This window comes from Aedes albopictus, chromosome 2, assembly GCF_035046485.1.
Source record: "Aedes albopictus strain Foshan chromosome 2, AalbF5, whole genome shotgun sequence".
Lineage (NCBI taxonomy): Eukaryota > Metazoa > Arthropoda > Insecta > Diptera > Culicidae > Aedes > Aedes albopictus.
Genome location: NC_085137.1, coordinates 37,463,530 through 37,481,538, shown reverse-complemented (window position 1 = coordinate 37,481,538; position 18,009 = coordinate 37,463,530). Strand labels below are relative to the sequence as shown.

Sequence of the window (18,009 nt, the reverse complement as noted above, 5' to 3'; positions counted from 1 at the left end):
AGTTGTAAACCGATGCTTAACGATATTTGCTTGGAAACTATTTGAAGTAAACTTTATCTAACGGAAAATCGTCTGATCAATTTCGACCCGGAGATCAATTTGACCCCGGTTTACGGTACTTTTTAAATACTGAAAATTTTTTCATTAAATGCGAAAAAAAACTTCGAGCTTAACCTCAAGATCACACACCTAACCACAACTCTCTGTGTCAAGACCTTCCCCAGTGCCAATGTTTTGGAATTTTTACTAAACTGTGGAAAGCCTATTGATTATGTTTTGCTCAATAAAAAAACTAAAAAGTATCTAAATTCTAAGGTTATATAAATATTCAAAATAATCTAGAGAAATCTGACTTTTTGAAGAATGCGGAAGAACGTAAAAACATATGATCATTCTCAGATATTGTTAATGAAGAAATCTTGATAACATTCAAGTAAACATCAGCATACTCCTGTTTCCTTCAAGCTTTAGGTTCTTTCGGCGCCCTTGACGGGGCCATCCTGACCAACCGTACGCTACGGCTCTGAGCAATAATCGGAGAGGTTTGCCGGATTGCCGGATAATTTTTCAGGAACTGTTAATGAAATTCTAAAGAAATTTTCGAAACAAGTAACTTTGGAATTGCCGAATGTATTCTGAAGGAATCTGCTTTAGGAATTCCTTAAATTATTACTGAAGAAATCTAGAAGAAAATGGCAAAGTAAAACTGAATAGCACAGTTGAAACATTAAAAAAAATCCGACGGATTTGCAAAGGGATTTAAAGACAATTACACCGCCATCGACCTTGCGGCCTCTACAGACTGAACATTACAAACATTCGACAATGGACATCATTTGTGAGGAAGTTACTATCTAGTGTCATTGTCGAATGAATTACCAAAAAAACTGCTGAGGTAATTGAAAAATGCTTGAGAGAATACCTAATAAATCCGAATGATTTGTTGATGGAATTCAAAAAAGCCAACCAACTTCTCAAGGGATTTCCGAAGAAGTTTCCATATGCTGCCGTAATTCTACAAAGTGACGTAAGCGCCATTCAAAATGTCGATAATTTTTGGTATATTATGCATAATATCTGGTATAAAAATAACACTGTGGTATGCCTGCAGTATTAGAATAGTCGTAATCTATCATCTATGGAAATAAACTTAGAGGATGAGCAAGAGTTTTATGCATAATAACCAAAAAATGGGCCAAAACTATGATTGTCGCTTACGTCACTTTGCAGAATTACGGCAGTATGGTAATTATCGATGAAATTGTCAAAGGATGTGTCAAAAGGTATTTTGTGAAAAATCTAATTCCCAAAGAAATTGACGAATTATTCGGTCAAGTTTTGGAACTTCCCAAAACGTGTGACTTGCTAACAGAATGCTGTAATAAGCTGAAATTTTGACACTGATTACTAATCAAAATTTTACCAAAGTTAAAATTTCAGCTTCATACAGCATTTCATCTGTATTGGTGTCTTTTACAAAAAGTTTGTAATTTGGCTCAAGAAAAATGCGTTGATGCCACCAACACGATTTGACGCAGTCGCGCACATCTATTTGCGATTGCGATCAGATTTACGGGTTAGTTCTTCTCGCGCAGTATATTATTATACTAGGAAATTGAGGGTATATCGGTGTTTCCTTTTACAAAAAAAAAAAACAAAAGTAAACTGGAAGCTTCTGAAACTGGCACCCCCTAGGCACCCCCTAGGAAAAAATCCTAGATACGCCAATGTATCCAGGGCTTTTTTTTACAGATATTTTCATATATTAAATTAAACATAGCTTCATATGTTTGATTTAGAAGTCTATCTAATGCAAAGTATTTATTTTATTCTCCTATGAATAAGGAAACTTTTAAGTTGAAATTGGACTTCTGGTTGATATTCTGAATTTCTGTGTAACAGATCTGGTGTTCTGGTTTAAAAGAGAATCCTAAATTATATTGTTTGTATTGGATTGATTTATAATTGAAACATATAAAGCTACGTTCAATATTAATATGTGAAAATCCACGTATAAAAATACGGAAAATTGGTTTGACCTGAAAAAAATGTGTTGTGTTAGATTCAGATAATAGCAAATTAATTACTTTGATCCATTTTGAATTCTATTCTTAATGGTTGGTTTGGGGTTTGGTTCTCCGAAAAAAGATTAATTCAATTTCGCAAATGGGCATGTATTCCAAATTGACTTCAATTTATTTTTTAACTTTTTTTAGCGTGTAGGAATCGATTTTTCAATATTTCAAAATTTTTTACTTGAAAGTTCACACAAATTTCTTAAAGTCACCCATACCACACTTTTTGCAGGCCATATTATTTTTAAGTCACATTGGTTTTAAAACATGGTCAAAAACTTAAGCCCATTTCAAATATTAGTGTAGATTAATTAAAAAAAACAACAAAGCATGCAAAGTTGCTTTAAAGTACATAGTCTTCATGCCTATAAAATTCCATTGAATTCTGAGAGGGTGCTGCCAACCCCAAAATCGGGTTTGCGGGAAATTCGTCATACACTCTTAAAAACACGCAACCAAAAATGTTCAAAGTGCCATAACTTGTTTGTACATTTTTTTACCACTTTTAAAAATTTACAGATGATAGCTAACAGAATGAACTTTATTCTCACAAAAAACCACGAAGGTAAATAAAATAACTTTTTGAGATATTCATTTTTTAGTTACAAAATTCTGTTTTTTTTTCGAAGAAAAACTAAATAAATTTTTCAATGTGTACTTTTCTGAGAGCCGCCATATATTATTGTACAACTTTGCTGAAGACACCTTTCCGATCGAACAAGCCGTTTCCGTGTTACCTTTTTTTTATTTGCTTGTGTTCCATTTTTTCATAGGCCCTATTTGAAAGTTAGTCGAGACAAAATATGAACTTTTGACATGAAGAAATGGTTTCTCAAATAAAAAGGAATAGTATACAAAAATATCAAGTCGATTAAAAAACATCGATTAAAATGGATTCGTGCTGCTTCGTGGAAAGCCTCTGATGGAATATCGGTAGGAATCACGGAAAAAAATTTGGGAGAAGTCCAAGAGTCCCCGAAAGAATTCCAGGAAGAATTCTAGGAGTTATCTCCGAAAGAGTTCCAGGAGGAATCCCCGAAGAATTTCCAGGAGGAATTCCCAGAAAAATTCCAGTGGGAACTTTCAACGGCTTTGTAGGAGGAATAATCGAAAAATAGCTGGTGTGATAATTTAAAATACACGAATAAAAGAAATTAAAAAAATAGCCAGCAGGAATCTTCGAAGGAATTCCGTAGGTTATCCTCGCAGGAATTCCACAAGAAACCCCTTAACGAATTCCCTGAGGAATCCCCGCCGGAATTCCTAAATGAAATTTCTAAAGAATTTATAACGAAATTCCCTCTAGCTGGCTAAAACAGCTAGGCAGACACTTTCCCGTCTATTGAGCGATAATGGATGAGTGTCTCTTAATAATACAAACAAACTTTCATTCATAACTGTATTACGAGTTTCTGCTTAAGATACATTTGTGGGTTTGTTCTTAAACTAATTGTGACTTAACAGCTATTACTCACGGGCCCGTGAAGTCATAACGCTAGCATGCATGCCGATCTTCGTCGCCTCTGGCGCACTGTTGTTGCTCCTCGCTCGCTTAATATCGATGAGAGATCGAACTGTCTAGTCCCGTCCGCACGCACCACACTAAATGCACTTTCATCGGCCTATGAGCGATTCTTCTCCGAACCAGCAGTCCGTCTCGGCATCTCTAACCACCGCTCAATCAGCTATCTCACTCACTACGTCTCACTTCTCGTCCCAGCTCCCAGGTGCTTCTCTACCGAGCCGTGCTTATCGCGTCTATTCCGGTCTAGCACTTCACGTTGCTTCGAAGGTCAAGGCCGATGGTGATCACAACCGCTGCTGAGCGCCCGCGAGCGTGAACAAAGAGCCCTGTCGAGACCACACTGTTAGTCATCTAGAACAACCATTACAAATTCGACAACTTACCCGTTGTCGGGGCTCCTTTTGTTCGTGGATTAAAGGCCTGGTCTTCTCCGGCTTCGATGGCTCCTCGATTGTCTAGCCTTGCCACAATTCTCGCGCAGTGGCGTCGTTATAACCGTTGCTTTGGCCAAGTTCCTAGAGAGATAAACAACAGTATGAGCATCTCCATGCCGATTAATCCCTTTACGGTAGCTCACGTGGATTGATTTGGCTACTCGCACTGCACGTACGAGTGCGCACGCCTTGGGCGCGTAGGTGGATGGACAATAGGCCAGATCCAGAATCCAGATTCAGATGTGAGGTGGGTCGCGGGAATGCCTTTCCCGTTCAGGATATCTTCTGCTATCTGTGAATAATATCTGTTAGACACATCCTCTTTATTGGAGGAATTCATCCACTTACATCACGGTTTAGCGGAGGCAACCAGATTCGAAGAAGCCTGATTTCGGTGGGGTTTCCACAGGGTTTCTGCCAAACACAAATCGTAGATAAAGATTAGCTGTGGTCTCTCGAACATCGTGTTCTAACTTACTTGGTTGATACCGTTGTCCGGCCACGTTTTTTCCCGCAGACCCGAGCCTCACGATACTGGCGCTTGTGCAGTGTGGAGAATGAATGGCTGCTGCTTTTGTGCTGAGACTGTTTCCGATCCACGGCCTTCGGTTGGGTGACTGTGTACGTGTGGACGGACTATTGTACTTTTCGCACATTCGAAGTACTAAACGAGGGATATTCATCCTTCGAGTGATTTGGCTGCTCTCTGTTTACAACTATCTTAACTATAACATTTGTTTTGTTTTACAATTTTGATGCTAACCATAGGCCTAATTCTTATTCACCTATTCAACTTTCCCATCAAAATTACAACATGTAACACCACACTGCCACAACGGAAAATTTTTCATGAGGCAACGACAGTTGGCTCATGAAAAATTTTACAACTTCCTCTCAAGAAGTCGGTCGGAGACGCAAATGATCATGAATGGGAACGCTTGAACAGACTTCAAGCAAATCTTCCGTGGAAGGATTAGACTGACTACTCAGTAAATGCACACAAACTATACACAAATTTACGCCAGCGAGTTCTGGCAGAAGGTATGATCTCACGCCAAGTAATGGCCAGAAGTCTCCGACAAAGTTCTTAATACCTGCTTCTCATGACTTAACTTCCGTTGCAGCAAACACGCAACACGATCTTGAATCCTTTGGCTAAAGGAATCCGACCATACAAATAACATCTACCTCTATCTTACAAATATGCTGAGTGTTAATGGTTTATTTTGGTTTGGACTGGTTTGACTAAAAGCAGTGTTTCAGGCCAGGAGGATTTGGTCTCCAGAATCGACAAGAGCCCATTTATAAGGGGTTTTACCGCGCCCCGGGTCGCGTTACTTTGTGGAAGGAGTTTCTTGCCGACCCCTGAACAACCTGCTTTTGACTCTTCGCGACTTTTCTAGTAGGTCTATCAGTGTAGTACGACCCTTGGCATGTGACATGTGGCTTGTTTGTTCCCCATCTGCTGTTCTTCTGAGCCTTCCATCCTAGAACGACCAACTACAGTTGATGGGTGCGTTTGCAGGCCTACTTGTGTGCAAGGGATGGCGGGGTTTCGTTCAAAGTTCTTGGTCCTCCAGCCGATTCCGTGTAACGTGTTTCCGTGGCAATTTTGCTCCTGGTTGACAGTTCCTTGCTAACTGTGTACATAGCTGTGTCCTGATTTCAGTTTATCTCGTTCTGGTACGGAGCAGCGCGGTTTACCATTTTAGTCTGATTTTATGTCTTTCGCATGATATCGACCTCGTTTTCCACTGGCAACGTCTTCCAACAGGTACAGATTCGCTCCAATTATCTCTCGCACAATCGCCGGAATGAATTTTGGGTTTAACTTCTGATTTATCTGGTTTTCCTTTGATGAAAGCTGGAACGTCCTACGCCACACAAGCTCCCCGATCTTGAATGATACAGCCCTTGTCCGTAAGTTGTAACGCTGTTTCGTTTTGGCGTAATTGTTTTTGATTTTCTGCTGAACGAACTCTTGTATCCTACGAATGGTTGACAACCGCTTGTCTTGCGCCCGCATAGGATCTTCTGGAGTATTAAGCTCTTCCTGGGTATATAAATCCGTATGCAGAAGGAGCTCTCTGCCGAAATTGGCAAAATGCGGGCTTACTCCGGTTGCCTCATGTTTTGAGCTGTTTATTGCCGCTGTTATCGCCGGTAGATTCTCGTCCCATGAACGGTGATCTTCGTCTAGAAGTGCTCGAATGCACGTGATCAGCACACGATTGACACGTTCCGCGTTGTTGACCATCGGACAATAATATGCGGTCTTCATATGTTTGATGTTTTGTCTGGACAGCAGTGATTTAAAAACAAGAGATTCGAACTGTCTTCCATTGTCCGATAGAACAATTCGAGGCCGCGAAAACTTTAGGAAGACCTCCTGTTCCAGGAATTCCACCATTCGATATGAATCTGCGTTCCGCATAGGGTACACAATGACATATTTCGTTATCCAATCCACTACTACTAACATCACCGTATTTCCTTTCCTTGATCTTGTGAATGGTCCGACAAAGTCCACGGAGACCAACTCCCAAGGCAGTTTGGCTGGCTTCATTCCTCCCATTTCTGGCATCATCGTTGTATTTGGAGCTTTGCTTGCTTTGCATACGATACAGCTTCGAACGTAACTGCTTACATCGCTCTGCATTTTTGGCCAGAAGAAGTGTGTTTGGACCTTTTGCCACGTTTTGTAGAATCCCAGGTGAGCTGCCGCAGGCCAGTCGTGACACCGTTTTATGATGTCTAGTCTGTTCCTCAATGGCACCGCCTTCTTCCATTTGTGAGTAGTGACCCCAGACTCATCTCGGCATGGGCAATTTTTATAGAGTTCGTCATTTACCAAACGAAAATCTGGAAATTTCTCCGGCTCTTGTTTTACCCGTTCTACCAATCGTGAGTACCATTCATCTACGGTATCCTTTTCCAAGTCGCAAGTGACGACTGCAATGCGCGATAATGCGTCTGGTACTATGTTGATGCAGCCTTTCCTGTATTTCACTTCAAAATCGTAGGCGTTTAAACGCAGTATCCATCGGCTCATCAACGCTGTCGGATTTTTCATTGATCGGAGATAGCTGAGCGCTGCATGATCGGTGAATACGGTAAACTTTACTCCCTCTACGTATCCTCGAAATTTTTCTATTCCTCGTATTACGGCCAGACACTCTCTCTCCGTGGCTGAGTATTTTCGTTCGGCACCGTTCAACTTCTGCGAAAAGAAGCATATCGGATGCTCTTCGCCATTTGTTTCTTGTGTAAGTACTGCGCCAATAGCTATATCACTTGCATCGCATGCGATACTAAAAGGCTTCCCATAATCTGGCATGGCCAGAACAGGAGCTGAAACGAGAGCTGATTTTAGCTGCATGAATGCGTCTTCCGCCCGCGTTGTCCATCGGAATCTCGTTTTAGTTTTGGTCAGTTCCGTGAGAGGTGCTGCGATCCTGGCGAATTCAGAGATAAATCTCCGGTACCAATTACAAACTCCAAGAAACCGTTGAACCTCTCTTCTGCACGTGGGAACCGGAAACTTGACTATGCATTCAATTTTTTCCCCATCAACCTTCCATCCTTCTTCACTCAGGGTGTAACCGAGATATTTGAGTTCCTTGCGGCAGAAGCTGGATTTCTCTGCAGATATTGTCAAATTAGCCGATCGTAACCTCCTTGCTACTTCTTCCAAAACGCTAAGATGCTCCTGGAAACTTCGCGAGCAGATCACCAAATCATCTAGGTAGTGAAAGACGAATGGTTCCATGTCCGCAAAAAGATGCGTCATTACTCTTGACAACGCTTGGCTGGCCGTACAAAGGCCGAAAGGAACAACTTTAAACTGAAAGTGTCCCCTTGATGGTACGGTGAATGCCGTCAACGGTCGTGAATCTTTATGTAGCGGCAGTTGCCAAAAAGCATCCTTGAGGTCTATCGTCGATATATACTTGCATCCGCCTAAGCTGTTCAGGATGGAAGAAATTTGTGGAATTGGGTAGCCTTCGTTGATCATTATCGAGTTGAGGTGTCGCGCATCAAGGCAGACTCGATATTTTCCCGTTTTTTTCTTAACTGCCACTAATGGGTTATTCCACGGCGAGAAGCAGGCCTCTTCTATTACGTCTAGGGCCAACATACGATCAATCTCCTTATTAACTTCTTCCAAAACGTACTGGGACATTGTATAGTAACGCTGTTTCTTCGGAGGCGCCGTACCGATGTCGATTCGATGTTCATATATCTGTGTTCTTCCAAGTTTTCCTTCCGTTGCCACTGGAAATTTTTGAATCACCTTTTCCAACTGGTGCTTCTCGTCGGATGACAAGTTTCTTTGACCATCTTCGGGGAGTATCGTGTCTATAGCATAACATACCGGTTTAACGCCGAATTTTTCCCAAAAATCCATCCCCAAGATTATACAGTCTGGAATCGATGGAATTAGTAGAAGCGGAAAGGTTTCATTCCGGTTGTTGTAAGCAATCGGAATTCGAACAAAGTGATCTATCTTGTGCTGAGTACCATCTGCTGTTTTAATTCCCCCGCCGGACACTGTTCCTTTTCGTAGCCCCAGATCTTCGGCTATATCCACGTTCCTTCCTCCGAGTAGTGAACAGTTGGCTCCACTGTCTAGTAGAGCTGTATGTTCCTTTCCTAAGATGCTGATGACAGCGTGGGGTCTGTTATCGTGTCCGGGGTTGATAATTATCGAGTTGAGTTGCGGTATTGTAGGGATGATTTGATGTTCCATGTTGCTAAGCGGAGAGTCCATCCCTACGTCTATTGAATCCCCGCTTGAGAGTTTCCCGCAGCCGTTCGGCATGTAAGGCAGTTCCGTAGTGTACATCCTCTTCTTCCACAGGTGTGACAAAACAAAAATGTTTGCTGCTTTCTGCAGTCTGAAAATCGATGTCCTTCTTCTTCGCAATTCCAACAAATCGTTCTTGGTCGACCGTTGTCCAAAAACTGGTCTTCTTGGCCTGACTGGTAGTGTCGCAAGTTTCTGTGCTGCAATTGCTGTTGTGATCCTGTGTCGTTTGTTGCTGGTGATTGGCGTTCTACCCGCAACGGTTGCTGCGGGTTGTGTTGCAGAGGTCTCCATGAATCTCGTTGTTGAGAATCTGTTACATTTTTACGTTCTGAATTGTTCGTTTGTTCGCCTGGAATCCTAGAGAATCTTCTGTCTACTTGCATCTTAAGTGCGTTTACTTCCTCCATCAGCTGATCGAGTTTCATAGTCCAGTCGTCCTCAGCTCTTTCTTCTTTCTGCTCAGTTAGATGGTGTTTGTCAGTCACAGTAGATGAGTGATATTCCGAGTCCTCGAATTCAACTGCATGCACTCTATTATACCTCTGAGATGAATGGTTATGTTGCAATGACCTTTGTCCAGATGTCGGGGTAGCCAGATTGGGTTCAATCAGTGACTCCTGATGAATACCCATCTTGCGTTGTTGTCGATTTAGAAGCATTCTGGTGTCATCGTAGCTCGAGCAAATGTCCACTAAGTCCGTCAGAGTCGCTGGTTTTGCTGCCGTCAGGATGATTGCGTAGTCTGCATGCATATTCTTCTTCACTATGAATAATTTTTCATCCTCCGTCATTTGCGGCTCCGCAAATCGGAAGAGCGCCGTGATATCCCGGAAATACTTTGCAAACGGTTCATTATGACCCTGGTAACGAAAGAACGCTTCTGCTCTGAGAAGTTGACCGTACTGCGCTGGTAGGTACTCCTTCCGAATTTGTTGCTTGAAGCTTGCCCAAGAAGTCAGTAGACCTTGATATTCGGCCCGTGCATACCAATCTAAAGCATCCTCCTGTAAGAGATGTTTGATTGACGTCAACAGAACCTCATCACTCACACCTTCCGAACGCGCAAACGCTTCGACCCTATCCAGAAAAGTATTGAGTGCCTTCGTATCTCTCTCGCCTCGAAATTTGAAGGGCCAATTATGAATGGCTTTCTGCATCCTCCTATCGTCCATTCTTCCATTCCCTTGTTGCTGTTGTAGCTGAACTTGAATGAGTCTGTTTAACAGATCATCTCGTAGTTGATTGTACTGACGTTCGTTGTGCGAGGGACGGTCGTATTGCGGCTCCTCCCGATTGACCCCGGCTGCGTAACGACTACGATTTGCTTCGTCCATGGCGATATTTTGCCGTGCGGATTCTGGCAACGATAGAGATGTCCCTCTTCCTCTACCACGGCTTGTGTTTAATGGCGAGCTTGATAGTGGCAATCCAAATTTCCGGGATTCCTCTTCCGACATCCTTAACGAGTTGTGGAAACTCAACTCTCCTTCTTTGTCTCCGGTTGTTCTTGACGGCGACCGTTGGCTTGTCGCTGTCACTTGTTGCCTTTGTCCTTTTGGTATTGCTCCAGCTCCACTATTCACTCGGTCCGGTTGCTGGTTCACTAATTTCGTCACTGCACTGTTCACATTCACCAAGAGATTTTCTACAATTTGCCGAAGCGATTGCAAGGCCGGAACTAAGTGTTCAGGGGGGTCAACTATTGCCAGTCTGTTTTTGTAATGAGTAAGTCGCGAAGTTATTATTGACAGATCTTGACTGCTTCCAGGCTTCTGGGCCAACGCCACTAAAGACTGTAGTTGTTGGACGCCATGTGAGCAACTTTCGATATTTACATCTGGATCTATTGCTTGATTCGAACTACTGTGTGCGATGTCTCTTAATACTTCCTCTTGAGTCAGTGCTTTCAATTTTAGCACTTTATTACGATGTGTCATGGATGCCACGTTCACTATGTGCCGTAAGGCTAATTCGTAGCTTATTTCCTCATCAGTAAGGTGATTAAAATCCATGATTATTCCAAAGTCAACAAACCAAAATCTCAAAAACGCAAAGGTAAACCATAAGCAAAATTAAACAACTCAGCAAAACTAATGTGGCTTTGAATGTGTGGGTGTTTTTGTTGGGCGCCAATATAACGAAATTCCCTCTAGCTGGCTAAAACAGCTAGGCAGACACTTTCCCGTCTATTGAGCGATAATGGATGAGTGTCTCTTAATAATACAAACAAACTTTCATTCATAACTGTATTACGAGTTTCTGCTTAAGATACATTTGTGGGTTTGTTCTTAAACTAATTGTGACTTAACAGCTATTACTCACGGGCCCGTGAAGTCATAACGCTAGCATGCATGCCGATCTTCGTCGCCTCTGGCGCACTGTTGTTGCTCCTCGCTCGCTTAATATCGATGAGAGATCGAACTGTCTAGTCCCGTCCGCACGCACCACACTAAATGCACTTTCATCGGCCTATGAGCGATTCTTCTCCGAACCAGCAGTCCGTCTCGGCATCTCTAACCACCGCTCAATCAGCTATCTCACTCACTACGTCTCACTTCTCGTCCCAGCTCCCAGGTGCTTCTCTACCGAGCCGTGCTTATCGCGTCTATTCCGGTCTAGCACTTCACGTTGCTTCGAAGGTCAAGGCCGATGGTGATCACAACCGCTGCTGAGCGCCCGCGAGCGTGAACAAAGAGCCCTGTCGAGACCACACTGTTAGTCATCTAGAACAACCATTACAAATTCGACAACTTACCCGTTGTCGGGGCTCCTTTTGTTCGTGGATTAAAGGCCTGGTCTTCTCCGGCTTCGATGGCTCCTCGATTGTCTAGCCTTGCCACAATTCTCGCGCAGTGGCGTCGTTATAACCGTTGCTTTGGCCAAGTTCCTAGAGAGATAAACAACAGTATGAGCATCTCCATGCCGATTAATCCCTTTACGGTAGCTCACGTGGATTGATTTGGCTACTCGCACTGCACGTACGAGTGCGCACGCCTTGGGCGCGTAGGTGGATGGACAATAGGCCAGATCCAGAATCCAGATTCAGATGTGAGGTGGGTCGCGGGAATGCCTTTCCCGTTCAGGATATCTTCTGCTATCTGTGAATAATATCTGTTAGACACATCCTCTTTATTGGAGGAATTCATCCACTTACATCACGGTTTAGCGGAGGCAACCAGATTCGAAGAAGCCTGATTTCGGTGGGGTTTCCACAGGGTTTCTGCCAAACACAAATCGTAGATAAAGATTAGCTGTGGTCTCTCGAACATCGTGTTCTAACTTACTTGGTTGATACCGTTGTCCGGCCACGTTTTTTCCCGCAGACCCGAGCCTCACGATACTGGCGCTTGTGCAGTGTGGAGAATGAATGGCTGCTGCTTTTGTGCTGAGACTGTTTCCGATCCACGGCCTTCGGTTGGGTGACTGTGTACGTGTGGACGGACTATTGTACTTTTCGCACATTCGAAGTACTAAACGAGGGATATTCATCCTTCGAGTGATTTGGCTGCTCTCTGTTTACAACTATCTTAACTATAACATTTGTTTTGTTTTACAATTTTGATGCTAACCATAGGCCTAATTCTTATTCACCTATTCAACTTTCCCATCAAAATTACAACATGTAACAAATTTCAGCACGAATACCAAGGGAATTCTAGCAGTAATCCCCAAAGAAATTCCAGCAGGAATCCCCAAAAGAATTCCAGTGGCAATTTTCAAGGAAATTCGAGAAAGAATCCCCAAAGGATTTATAGGAGGAATCAATGAAAAATATCCAAGTGGAATCTCAGAATCAATTCCAGGAAAAAAAATGAGGAAATTCTGAGAGGAATCCTCGTAGAAAGTCCACGAGGATTGCCCGACGAATTGCAAGAAGAATTCCCAAAGAATTCCAGGACAAGTCCTCGAAGGAAGTCCAGGCGGAATTCCCGAAGGAACTCCAGAAGGAATTTCCAAAGGAATTTCAAGAGGAATCCCCAAAGGAACTGAAGTAGGAATTTCCGAAAGCATTCCAAAATGAATCTAAGAGAAAAAACCGAAAGAGTTTTAGAAGAGAACTCTGAAGAAATTCCATGAGAAATCCTGGAGAAATTCCATGAGAAATCCTTGCAGGAAACCCAGTAGGAATCGCCGATAGGATTCCTGGAGGAATCCACGACGTAATATCAGGAGTCAGGCATGGGATCATTCATTTGCAAAGAGTTACATTCTCTTGATATCATCTCAGTTCAGAAGTATTCTATCAAAAAACTATGTATGGATGAATTGAACCTTTTAGTTTTATCGGGAAGTTCGCATTAAGGTCGCACACGCATTCCAAATTCGTGAACGAGCTGTGAAGGCAATTCTCCACGCGGTGAATGTAAATTACATTCACGCCGTGGAGAGTTGTGTTTGCTGGCTTCTGTTGACTTTATTATTGGCCCTACACTAGTACATTGTTCTACAAAGTTTCAGGTAGAACAAAAATAAAAAAGTGCTCCATACATTCGTTTTTGCCCCGACGTTTCTGAAGCGAGTTATTCGCAAGTGAATGTAAATTATTGCAAATGAATGATCCCATCCTTGTCAGTAGTAATCCCCGGAAGAGTTTTAGTGGGAGTCCATGAAGGAAGTCCAGGGGGAATCTCCGAAGAAATTCCAAAGGAATCGACGAAGGCAAAAGGGATGTCCGAAGGAATGCTAGGAGAAATTCCCGAAGGGATTCCAATCCCCGGAAGCATTCCACGAGGAATCTCCGAAGTAATTCTGGGAGGAATCACCAAAGAAATTCCAGGAGGAATACCCGTACAAAGTCCAGGAGGAATCCTTGAAAAAGTCTATCCGTGCCAATCCGTGCGCAATATTCAATGCTCTTTGTTCACTGGCAGCAGACCTCAACTAATCCATGTATTTGGCAAATCTTTACAAAATAGCATTGATTGAATACACTGATTTACACTTCGAAAACCTTGACAAAAACATTCTCTTCCCATTTGTTGATTTGTTGATTGATAGTGAAGTCGAAAGTGTCTTCGTTCTTGGAAGAAAATTTTCACTCGGATACAAACAACATCCCAAATGTCTCCATAGAAACTGCAATCGAAGGGAAGAGCCGATGTAAATAAACTCGCCAGCTATCACCTCTACCCTCCCGCAAGATACCTCTCCCCGCATCATCTAACTGCTCATATGCTTGCAATGAGGTACAGATACAGGTGGCGCAGATAAACATTGCGAACCACTAGTTGTCCCTCTTGTTCTACCGCTGATCTAATGCAGCTCAATTAGTGACGTCACTAATTGAGTTGCATTAGATCAGCGGTAGAACAAAAGAGACAACTAGTGGTTTGCAATGTTTATCTGCGCCACCTGTATCTGTACCTCATTGATATGCTTGTACCTTCCTTAAACTTACCTTGGCTACTACTATGATACATAGCTCCTGCTACTCTGGTGTTGTCGTACTCCGCCATTTCGATCGAGAACTCATCGTCGTCGGTACCTGTTGAAGGAATGCGAATGATTTGGTGTTGGTGGCCAAGGACCAATACATAGTCGGAGGCAGCCGTAAGTTAGAACCCTGATTCAAAGGGCCGTTTGTGGTCACCGAAGTGCTACCAAACGGTCGATACAGGGTTTCTAGAGTCCCAGATATGTGGCCACATCTTTTTCGACTGTGTATGTAGCCGATCATATGAAGAGATGGTGCGAGTCCGTTGATTTGGAAGGAGTGCTGTTTTTCGGAGATGAACTGTAGACCGATTCCAACTCAACTACATATTAGAAATGAATTATGACTTTTTTTGTGATTTTGAAGAGTGAGTTCGATAGGGACATCTCATATGTCTGGGTGTCCGATTGTAAAGGACTTTTTATGAGAAGTGGGTAGAACCCAGTGAACTTTTTGAGCATTACACAAATACACCAAAGCCATTTATACGCTTTATACTCTGTGTCATACATCACAACCACCGGAGTAATCACTTTGCATCCGAAACGCTCTTTAAAGGTATCCTTGGTCCGCCGGAAAACGTCCGTCTTTTGTGAAAGTTCCACACATGTAGGGAAGTAGCCCAATTGCCCAAAATTAAAAGAAGCAAACACTAAAATCGGAACATTAGCTTTTATTGTCTACCTAGCAACCAAACATACGAGAGTCATATCGTGTTGTTTTGCGAGTGTCAAATTCGTATATATATCTTGAGGTGTCCTTGAAGAAAAACAGTCTATTGTGAACATTATCAAAGAGTGTTGCATCGATCCTTTCGGGCACACCATAGTCTGCTATGTCGTCTGAGCGATCGACTTTCTTATGGACGGTGTTGTATCTCCAATAATGATCCTTTTTGAAGGCATAAATATGTGTTTCTTTATCGTAGATTACGCCGTCCAAATTCTTAGGCAGTCCTGGAAATGCTTCATGGATTTTTCGAGGATAACCTACTTGTACCTCGTCATCCTTGAAATCCCACACTTGATCACCTTTGAATAAATAAGTATGAGAACCAATGCTTTCTGCGGCGTCCAGGGTTTCTGAAATAGAATTGTGCTAATTAACTTTGTCAGCATAGGTACTACAAGCTTTACCAGGAGCTCCTGGCCATATCTCGCTGAGTAGAGTTGGCTCATATCTATCATTGATCTTTTTGTAGCCGTACTTTCTTGCGATTATGACTAATTTGTTTTGATAATACAGCATAGCATCGTACTTTGTCACCTCGCAGAAAGTAGGTAATCCGGTAGTTTTCAGTCCCTGGCGTTTGCCATACTTCATCTGAATTCTCTAAAATTAAGCCCCATACTTTAACACCTTGTTATCTCTGTAAAGCATTCTATACTGTTTACCTGAACATCCTGACTAGGTACTTCGGAAAAGTGTGCCACTGCCGTGGGATACATAAGTGAAGCTTTCGATACGGAATGTTCCAATCCGAGGGCATGGCCAATTTCATGCATTGCAGTCGTGAAAAACTGATCCTTGTCCATCGCTGCGTGGAAGAACTGAGTGTTGAAGTGGATTCCTCCTATCTGCGGGTAATACGCGTGTGCCAACGTATTTGCTCCTAGATCATCATCACATATGCTTTCTCTATTAGTATGCCTTCGACCGCCAAATGCAATCTCCATATCAGACTCTGGGTCGTTAGACTCAATGAATTCAAGGTTCGTCACCTTACTCCACTGGTCGAAAGCGTTACGTATAAGATTTTTAACAGTCCTCGAGGGGATTCCCCATGGAGTATTCCTAACGTAGTATGTGAGATATCGCGAGCTCCACTTGTAGTCCTCTCCGTGGGCAGCTACGTTGCTCATGCCACATTTTGGACTTTGGAGCGATATTTTAGTTTCTCGATCTAGCTCGCCTGTTTCTTTCAACCCGTGTTGCTGTTGATAGCGCAATATTCTGGTATTTGCACCAGCGAAAAAGCGGAGTCCGATACCATCAGTGCCATCGTTAGTAGAGTTGAAACCGATTTCATCAAGAATTTTCTGATTAGAGGAAGTACATTATTCATCCAGAATATATTGATACAGCATGGCTACAAACCTCTGCGTCATCTTTGGACATGTCCGGTTCTTCCAAAGGAACAACGGGAGAAACACTTGTATCACTAGAATTGCTATCTGTTATACTAGGTTCCTGAATTTTTGAGCTAGGTTTTAACTTAATTTCTTTGCTCTTTCGACCACTGGGGAACCTAAAAGATGCCTCGTTTTGCTGGATAGCTTCACCAAGTATTAACAGTAACATTGCCAATAAGCAGCAACGCCATGTGTCCTCACGAATATTACATCGTTTCACTGCCATTTTCGCGACCGCTACGAACGTGAATGCGCATTAGTCTACTTTTCGAAAGCAACTGAGCAAATCATGAATTGCTTGCAAGAAGCTAAATCTTACACGGGAAACCCAAATGTGACAGTATCAGTTCAATCTCTCCCGCTGTGTAACACTTCTTCTTGCAGACGTTACGCCCCAACGGGGACAGAATCCACCGCTCATGATTGATTAGTTGAGCTTCCGTTTTTCGAATACTATCGAGTGGTAGGTATGCTTAGAAATGTTAGGAATTTCTTCAAAACGGTGCTGGGCATTGCACTTCTGCAAGCCAAAATCGAACCGTGCATGATGTTGTTTTGAAATTGCGAGTTAGGTAAGTAAGACCCCGTTGTTGGTTTTTATTTTGAGGTTATCTCAAACTTTCCGTTTCTGTTGGGAAATTCAGAAATTATCATTAAAAATTATTGACGGACAGCACTTTACCAATATTGTGTCATTCGTGCCATATTCAAAAACGCACGGTGCTCCATTTACCGTTATTATAAAATAAAATATACCATCAAAACCTGAAACGCCATTCTCTTTCTTGATCTATCCTGCACCTCTGGGGGCCGTACACAAATTACGTCACGCTTGTAGGGGGGAGGGGGGGGTTGTTTTGAGAGCGTGACGACCCATACAAAAATATTGAGGTCCCATGCAAAAATTGTGACATAGGGCGGAGGGGGGGTTGAAAAAGGTCGATTTTCACGTGTCGTAATTTGTGTATCACCCCTGGATAAATTTAAAAAATCATCGTTGGCCGAGTTTTCTATAGAATAACACCAGATTTCATAACAGAACCATGAATTAAAGGCATCAATAACAAAAAATATCATGAATAATATTAAAATTTGGTACATCCATATAAATATCGGTGGAGTGCATTTTCTATCAAAATTGATCATTACGTCCAATATACGGAAGGTGTTCTTAGGGCCTGTAGAAAACAAACATTTCAGGCCAAACATGTCTAAAGGTCCTATCTGCAGAAAAGAGGCTCTCTTTGGTTTCCCTCTCTTTCGTTAATATCTCAGCTGTTTATTTGTATTATGATTGTCTCCTTGCATTGAACGATGCTCGAAACAATCGTCTTTTGATTTGTACTGCAAAAGTAGTTGAAAAGTGTACCATTACCTCCCAAGTAGCACCTGCAACTAAAATGGAAATGATCATCGTTGCAAACATGTTGCAACTGAGTTTTCATGAAACAAACAAAATTAAAACCTCTTAAAATCCTGTTGTTAATGCCCAACTGAGGTGTAACAGTTTTATAACAACTAGCAAAATGAAAACAAACGTCACCATTAGTCGAAACTTGCGAAACCAATTTGTAACTGAAGTATAATCTGATTGTTTCA

At 42.4% G+C, this 18,009-nt stretch overlaps 1 protein-coding gene across 2 annotated transcripts; it reads right to left on the bottom strand.

The window, feature by feature from the left end:
• Positions 1-14,931: 14,931 nt before the first annotated feature.
• Positions 14,932-16,742, bottom strand: LOC109621354 (matrix metalloproteinase-18-like). Of its 2 annotated transcripts, none has more exons than XM_029873474.2 (4): positions 16,376-16,742; positions 15,673-16,317; positions 15,415-15,601; positions 14,932-15,360 (listed from the first exon to the last, which is right to left on the bottom strand). In XM_029873474.2, exons 1-4 carry the CDS (start codon positions 16,634-16,636, stop codon positions 14,963-14,965), a joined length of 1,491 nt encoding a protein of 496 aa, XP_029729334.2. In that variant the 5' UTR covers positions 16,637-16,742; the 3' UTR covers positions 14,932-14,962. The 2 variants fall into 2 exon arrangements, with proteins under 2 accessions (XP_029729334.2, XP_029729333.2); XM_029873473.2 differs by having other exon boundaries at positions 15,415-15,610; positions 16,376-16,735.
• Between the last annotated feature and the right edge of the window lie 1,267 nt (positions 16,743-18,009).